Source organism: Octopus bimaculoides, chromosome 5, assembly GCF_001194135.2.
Source record: "Octopus bimaculoides isolate UCB-OBI-ISO-001 chromosome 5, ASM119413v2, whole genome shotgun sequence".
Classification (NCBI taxonomy): Eukaryota; Metazoa; Mollusca; class Cephalopoda; order Octopoda; family Octopodidae; genus Octopus; species Octopus bimaculoides.
In genome coordinates this window covers 119,525,859-119,534,555 of record NC_068985.1, presented here as the reverse complement: position 1 = coordinate 119,534,555, position 8,697 = coordinate 119,525,859, and the positions used below count along the sequence as shown (strand labels likewise).

At 37.8% G+C, this 8,697-nt stretch overlaps 1 protein-coding gene across 1 annotated transcript in view; it reads right to left on the bottom strand.

The window, feature by feature from the left end:
- Positions 1–459: 459 nt before the first annotated feature.
- Positions 460–8,697, bottom strand: part of LOC106868314 (probable serine/threonine-protein kinase DDB_G0267686) — a 109,582-nt gene continuing 101,344 nt past the window's right edge. Inside the window, exon 2 of the mRNA XM_052967962.1 lies at positions 460–3,518. Coding sequence (XP_052823922.1) covers positions 933–3,512 — 2,580 coding nt within the window. The 5' untranslated portion in view covers positions 3,513–3,518 and the 3' untranslated portion in view covers positions 460–932. The remainder of the gene's footprint in view (positions 3,519–8,697) is intronic.

The window sequence follows — 8,697 nt, the reverse complement described above, 5'->3', positions numbered from 1 at the left end:
ATTTTATTTCTGAATAGTGTAATAAATTATTGTAAAACACGGCAATAAATACCATTCACATCCGTTGTACCTGCATGGGAAGACTGTTTCGGTTGCGGCGAAATATTTTGACCTTTTCGAGTAGTTGCGATGTACCGCCAAGCATATAGTCGGAACAAAGCTCCGGAACAAAACCAAAAGTTATAAAGAAAATTACGGTTTTTTTTTATTTTCTTCAAAAGATTGTGCGAGTTATACCTGTTTTTAAACGGCTGCTTCAAGCTCACTGATGTGGGGATATTCGAAACCTCTTAAATCTCAAACAAAGGCGGTTACTCTAACAACTATGCTTTCTTGAAACAAAATCAATGAAACTTTTTTGCCTTTGCAACTCAGCCATTTAAAAAAATTACATAATTAACACAGGTAAACAATGATTATATCACAGTAAGAAAAAGAATAACAAGATTGAGACACAAGTTAAGATTTTCACGTATCTTTTACTTTGGTGATGGCTTTGGCACAGCAAAGCAGCGTATCAGCTTCTATGCCTAACTGCACCATTCGACACACTTTAATTCATTGTAGGGCTTGCATTAAATTTTATTCTCTCCTTCCGAAGGTGCATCAACACCATATTATCGATATAACAGATTATGTACACTTCCTGTTTTGCAAATGACACTGAGGCTTATGCAACAGCAGCATAAGTACTTAAAATGAGTACGTTACATATATATATATATATGATACTTTAAATGGGATTAAAAGTTCTCGGTAAGTTAAGCGCAATACATAACAGAATTTTAATGCCCAGTTATAAGCCGAATTGGTTTGCTTGCTTCCCTCATATTCTCTTGGAAGTAAGGAGCTCATATTTTCTCGAAGGACACTGTACTTGATCACTGCCCGGTACAAACTCTTAGATCTTTTACTTAAGAAAGAAATTTTTATCATACGAGTGTTTCGATATGGGTGTTTGAGAAGTCGTCACTGGTTATCGAACCTAGACCTGTATCGGATGTAGAATCAGTGTCGTCTGATTTATCCAATTTCAGTATTGGACTTCTGTTTTTAATGGCTCCCTTCAGACTGTTTGTTATCATCTGCAGCTTGCTTTGCTGCTTAGATTGCTCTAAAGTGACCAATTGTTGTTGTAGGTGGTGTTGTGGTTTTTGCTGTGGTGATAGTTTTGGAGCAGGTCCTGGCAACGGTGGTTTTTCTTGCAGTCTTTGTGGTTGTAGTTGTTGTTGAGATGGTTGTGGTGGTGCTGCTGGTCGTGGTGACGGTGGTTTTTGTTGTAATTGTTGTTGTTGTTGTTGTGACGATTGTTGTGTTGGTAGTGGAGATGGTGGTTTTTGTTGAAGTTGTTGTTGCTGCTGCTGCAGTTGTTGTTGTTGTTGTTGTTGTTGTTGTTGTCGTTGTTGTTGTTGTTGTTGTTGTTGCTGATGATTATGATGATGATGTTGCTTTTGTTGGTGGTGTTGATGCTGTTTCAGTAAGGGAGATGGTGGCGTAGATGTCAATGATGGTGGTGACGGTGATGGCAGTGGTGACTGCGTTTGTGGATATGAAATGTGTGTATTTTCTTGCTGCTTTTGCTGTTGTTGCTGCTCTTCTGGTTGTTGCTGCAGCTGCTGCTGGTGTTGCTGCTGCTGTTTATTTTCCTGTTGTTGATGTTGCTGTTTTTTATATTGCTGATGTTGGTAAAAATGATGATGTTGTTGGGCCAATTGTTGTTGCTGCTGCTGTTGTTGTGTGAGAAGTTTATTGTTATCCGTTTCTTCATCATTAAACTTCTTGCTACAAACATTCTTTATTTGTTGATAGACATTCTCTTTCGGTAACCTTGTCCAATCACGCATACTTTTTGTTCGTACAAATTGGGATTTCGGAGCTCCTCCAGCAATACCGACCTTGGGATTATCTAAGTTCTTTATATTTGAGTCTTTTAACACAGAATTAGGGCTTGAATCAGGGGTACTGGAACTTTCAATATTAACACCACATTCCCGATTATTAGCAATATTTTTTGAATCTATTTTATTAACGTCTTTCAAATTGTTATTAGTAGTCGGTATCAATTTTTTATTAGAAGTTGGTATAATTTTTGAAATTTTAGGTAATTCGGATGTGTTTTGTGTATTAACATCAGAAATTATAAAACCGTCATCATCTATTTGTTGAGAAAAATTGTTTTCGTTAGAATAGATATTGTCGATCCTGTGTTTTGACTCCTCATTTGTAATACATTTTGACATTTCACAGTTTTGGTTATTAACTGAACCCAATTCAGCTGTTAACACTTCTTTTTCAAGACTATGAATCAAATCTGATTTCTCATTTTGCAATTTATTATACCTTTGTAATTCCCGGTTCAGTTGATCCATAGTTATATTCTGGATTACGCTTACAGTCATTACTCGGTTAAACTGAATCCTAAGAGCCTCTAATTCCGATTTTTCACCTTCATCAAGTCCCTCTGTAGAAGACAAACTGTCAGGAATTACCCCAACATTTTCACCATCGTGTGATAATAAATGACATTCGCTTCCATTCGGAGAAGTTTCAAAAATATTATTAAAAGATATTTTATCTTGTTTTGCTTTTTCTGTAATCCCCGTTTCAGAAGATGACGAATTAAATTCTTTTCTATTTAAATCTGAGAGAACCTCGTTCACATGGACACCATGCTTTTTTATGAGTGATGATAGTTGGTCTATCGTGTCTTCTTCTGCTGCTAGTAATTCACAAACTGCAATCAATCTGTCACGCAATTCAACGTAATCTTCTAGCAAGTGTAAATTAGCTTTAGACAGAAAATCGTCCAAAGAATCCTCACTGGTACTGGTACTGTCTAGAAGCAAAGATCTTTGAACATAGTTGACGCCTTTCTTTTGCATGCGGTGGAAATGGATTTTATCTTCGTATTTTTCTATTAACAATTCTGTTTCTTCGATACGATTAGCTAATGATTTGATTTTCTTCTCCTGATTCATGACAAGTTTAATGATTTTATGCAGGCGTCGCAATTTATTGTGGTCCAGCGTGTTACTACTCATAAAATCACACCGAAGCTCGCCGTTAAAATAACTGTTATGGCTGTCGTGACTGTCAAACCTTTGTTTGTAAGAGCAACAGCTTCCATGTGTTTCTTCATTGCACAGACTTCTATCGAAGTTATGTTCATAGCGCCTTTGATGGCGCCATCTCCGATACCGACGCTTCGTTGCTGAATATTCACTTGATTGAGCAATGTCGTCCAGTTCACGCATTATAAACTTTACGTTGCTTCGATCAGCGGCCCTGTTCTTCCAAACACGGAGAATTTTTGTACGTCCTTGCAAGTATTTCTCCGTGCCTTTCCAGCATTCGTAAATAGCGAATGAATCAGTATTTTCTGTTTCGTGAAGATGTTCATGGTTTAGCAAAGCGTAAATAATGTCATCACAAGTAGTTCTTTTAGAAATCCCTGACAACCATTTTTCGGTTCCATTCACCCATACAGGAATCTCGAATTTCTTGTCACACATTTTTTCCTGAAACATACAACAAAGCAGAACTAAATTAAATACAATTGTTGAGAAAACATGAAAATATAGTCTGAATAAGGAAATAAACAGCCCAGTTTGTGTCAGTATATTTCATTCTGGGAGAATGCAAAAATGGTGAAGAGAGAGAATATCAGTCAATGACTAATATTTATTTAATTTTTTTACAAATATGGGAGACAATTTCCGACATGTTTTGGTTTATTTTTATGTCATCAGCAAAGCCTAGACTTCACCATTCTTGCTGAAATTTGCTATAAGTGTATCATTAAATGTACAATACTGTACACAGATTTGGGTAAAAAAACAGAATTCTTTCGAAAATCAAATACTCCGAGGCACTATCTGCAGGAAAAAGAATAGTTAACACACACACACACACACACACACACACACACACACACACACACACACACACATTCATACAGAGAAGAGAAAGAGTTATTCAATCAAGTTTCTAAGTCAGATATAAAAAAAGGACACTCATAATCTAGTAGAATAGGCATGCTATTTATACTGTATTATAAATTCTGCTATGGGACGGTATCATAAGTAATCAATATTCCCTACAAAAAAATAATTACATACTCATCAGACATGGTCAGTCAGAAATGTATAGCTTAGGTTCTTTTGTACTGGCGATCCGAAACAAGTCATAACGACAATAGTTTATTAAAACAGTGTATAAAGAACCGAAATAACCTCAAAATATAGCTGGTATATATATATCTACACGCGATACATAAAACACATCGACTTCAGGGAGCTTTGTACTCAAAGTAGAAGGATATAATTAAACTCAACATGGTGCTTTCTGTCCCTCTTGTGTGTAAATGTAAGTATTACTTATCAGACGATGTGGTTTGGATTCCCACTAGCCACTGGCTTTATTTCTTCTTACTATTTATATCCTTGATATGTCCATTAGTCGCGTTTATATTCAATGCATAGATAGAATAATTATTTGATATATTAAACAGCTATTCTCAGTAGTAAATTCATCTCCCCCAATGCCCAGTCTCTGCAGCTGATACCACTCTTCATTACTCCCATATATCACCTCGACACATTACTCCAAATTTACACTAACCTCATGAAGAAAGACCTCAGACCTCGGCAGCATCCTCCATTGGGGTCATGACAAACTTATCTTTCCTACCTGGCTGATCCTGCCAGTAGTCATATGCTTGTCTCAAAGCTTATGCCATGCATGTGTACGTTCATGCCGTAACCGAATGGTGTTTATTGAATCCAGTCACCTATAAAGATCCCGAAAATATAAACCCTCGAGGTCTCTACAAATTGTGGATCTCACCATCATTAATAATTCCCCACCACGAACAACGTCGGCACATATACATCCTTCACATAACAAACATTGCATCACAAATACTAGTTTGTTTTTTTTTTTACTTCACAACCAGGAAATACTTCAGTCCTCAACAAGTATTAACTCACTACAAACAAGAGCCACAAGGCACTACTATCTCCAGATCTAGGACAGTGATGCTACTATACACACTGATATTTTGACCACATGCAAAAGATTATCCAAATGGTTAGCATGAAATCACTCACCATCACACTCTAGCCTCTCCCCTACCACAGACATTCTGACACTTCTCTTTGCCTCCAGTTTTCCACCGCATTACAGAGTCCTTTCCTCCTAAAAACTGATGCCGTGTCACTTTCACTCGGACACTCCCGACTCAGTTTTCTCTTCTCTTGACATTTCTATTGTATCCATCCACCAGACCCTCAAGAAGTACCACACCTAGTTCTTCCTTTCCACAACGTCGGCTTCCTGGAATTCCTTCCCAGCTCATGTTTCTTTCTTTCTTCTGCAACCATAGACATGCTGGTATTCATAAAAATCATTAACCACGTTCGTCCCATCAATCTATGAAGGCGCGTAAAAGCTTAGGGCATAACCCCTTTCCGCTGACCAAACTAAAAAATGAAAATTCAGTCCCTTTACTTTCTGAATTGAAATTCATTCCATATCAACTTTGTCATTCCTTATTAACTGCCAGGATTGTTAGCCCGCCGGGCACAATGTTTGGCGACATTTCGCTCGTCTTTACGTTCTGAGTTCAAACTCCGCCAAGGCTGACTTTGCTTTCCATCCTTGCGAGGTTGATGAAATAAGTACCAGTTGAGCACTAGGGTCGATGTAATCGATTAACGATCTCCTACAAAATTCTAGACTTTGTGCTTATAGTAGAAAGGATTATTAAAGGTACTGATAATGTATTGGAGTTAATATAATTGACTCTTACTAAGGCGGCGAGCTAGTAGAATCGTTAGCACACCGTAAGAAATGCTTAGCGACATTTCATCCGTATTTACGTTCCGAGTTTAAATTTCTCCGAGGTCTACTTTGCTTTTATCATTTTGGGATCGATAAAATAAGTACCAGCTGGATAGTGGGCTCGATGTGATCGATTTATCCCCCTCCCAAAATTGCTGGCCTTGTACAAAAATTTGAAAAGAATAGAATTAACTATGACTCGCCCTAAAAACATACTTTGTGCTTGTCTTAGATATTTAATCATTAAAAAAATTGTGCTGATTTCTTATAGACACCCAGTTTTAGCAGTTACCTTATTACACTTCATTTGTTCAATGACACAACACAAAAGAAGTTATTTCACACGGTGAGGTGTAGACACGAAAGATATTTTATTTCATAGACGAGTATTAACGTTGTAAATAGAACGAAACAAGACTAGTTAGATAGATATAAGGTTAAAGGTATACTGAATGACCGGATGATTAGCTAATATTTCAACTTCCGGTTTCTCTTTACGGTATTTAGAAAGATGAATGTAAATGTACCCCACCAACATGTCTAATTAAGTGCAAATGATATAATGATTCAAGATTCGCTTGTAACGCCGATCGACCATAAAATCAGTAATATTTTATTTCAAGTAAGGCGGCGAGCCTTTCATCCTTTCGAGGTCGATAAATTAAGTACTTGTTATGTATTGGGGTCGATCTAATCGACTGGTCCCCTCCCAAAAAATTTCGGGCCTTGTGCCTAGAGTAGAAAATAATATTTTATTTCAAGCCAGCAAGGAAAGCCTCTATTGTATGTGATAGCTCCAACTGCTATCTTATATTGCTTTTTTACTTTTTTATTTTTTTATTTTTTATTTTTTGCTAATATGACAGATTAGATAATATTGCCTTATATACCCCTCAAAATGAGGAGATGATCATGGCTATAATGCCTTTGATCATAAATCTACTCGATCAAAATTCAGCTGAAATTAAACAGTAGCGAAATGACGATAGCCATTTCGAACTAACGAAGGGGACTCTACGTGCGTGGTCACTCGACCGAATTGCAATAGCAGTCACATCTTAGACCTCACCGTACTCTAGGCACTTGAGTCAATCTTGTACAGCAATTTTGGTTAATAAAGATTATATGAACTCTTCTTTGAACCACATGGTTCCAAGTTCAGTCCCACTGTGTGGCACCTTGGGCAAGTGTCTTCTGCTATAGCCTCGGGCCGACCAAAGCCTTGTGAGTGGATTTGGTAGACGGAAACTGAAAGAAGCTCGTCGTATATATGTATCAGTTATTTTGTGATCTTTGCTACCCTGGTATCTATTAACCAATTTATTTTATCCGAGTTATTTATTACAAGGAGAAAATAAATACATATAATAAAATATATATGTGTGTGTGTGTGTGTGTGTGTGTGTGTGTGTGTGTGTGTGTTTATGTGTTTGTGTTTGTCCCCCCAACATCGCTTGACAACCGATGCTGGTGTGTTTACGTTCCCGTAACGCAGCGGTTCGGCGAAAGAAACCGATAGAATAAGAACTAGGCTTACAAAGAATAAGTCCTGGGGTCGATTTGTTCGACTAAAGGCGGTGCTCCAGCATGGCCAGAGTCAAATGACTGAAACAATTAAAAGAGTAAGTATTTGGAGTTGTCTTCTTGTTTGCAGAATCAAACATGTGTGCTTGTGTACTTGTGTACTTGTGTACTTGTGTACTTGTGCGCATCTGTGTTTATGCGAGTGTGTGTAGATTTGTATGTGTATGCCGCCATGTGTATTATGTGCACCTGTGTGCATGTGTCATTAGAGAATGTGTTTGTGCATGTGTCTGTGTGTGTGTGTATATATATGTGTAAACAAAGCGTGTTCGTGCGTGCGTGCGTGCGTGCATGAGTGTGTGTGCGTATGTATGTGTCAATCTAAACAGAGTGTGTTCGTGCGTGTGTGTATGTGTATGCGTGCATGAGTGTGAGTGTGTGTCTGTCTAAATAGAGAGTGTGTGTCTGTGTTTGTGTGTGTGTGTGTGTGTGTGCGCGCGTGTGTTCGTGTATTTATGCGTAATAGACGGACATACTGAGACTCTGACCTCCAGCCCACACTATCTTCTTACTCTAGCATTTCTCTCCCTATTACAACATCCCCTGCTCTTCAGCGCCACTTATTTCATACCACCCCCCTCTCCACCACGCACATCCGTCACGTCTGTCTCACCACCACCTCCTTCTCTCTGACACTCTGCAACCCACCCCCACAACACATGCATTAACCATTCATCCAATCGTTCCACACGAGTATTCTTTTTTTCTTTTTCTTTTACTTGCTTCAATCATTAGACTGCGGTCATGTTGGGGCAGAACCTTGAAGAATTTTAGTCGAACGAATCGACCCCAGTACTCATGAGGGTTTTTTTTTTTTTAGTTTGTTTTTTCTTTTTTCGTAAATCCTGATACTTATTCCCTCGGTGTCTTTTGTCGAACACAGCTGCTCCATTTGTCAATCGGTGGCTGGGAATAGATACATACAATACACACACGCACACATACACATGCACATGTATATATACATACATACATACATACATACATACATACATACATACATACATACATGCATACATACATACATACATACATACATACATACATATATATGTGTGTGTGTGTGTGTGTGTGTGTGTGTGTGTGTGTGTACCGACGGTCTTATTTCAAATCAATGTTACCAGTTACCGATGGACTACGACAGCCACGTCATTAACATTGCATTTTGTTTGTATCATATTTACAAACAAAATGGAAAGATTGTGATTACTGAAAAACATAGTAAATAATTCCATTTTTTTCCTATACCTTTATATTTTATCATAATGCTTG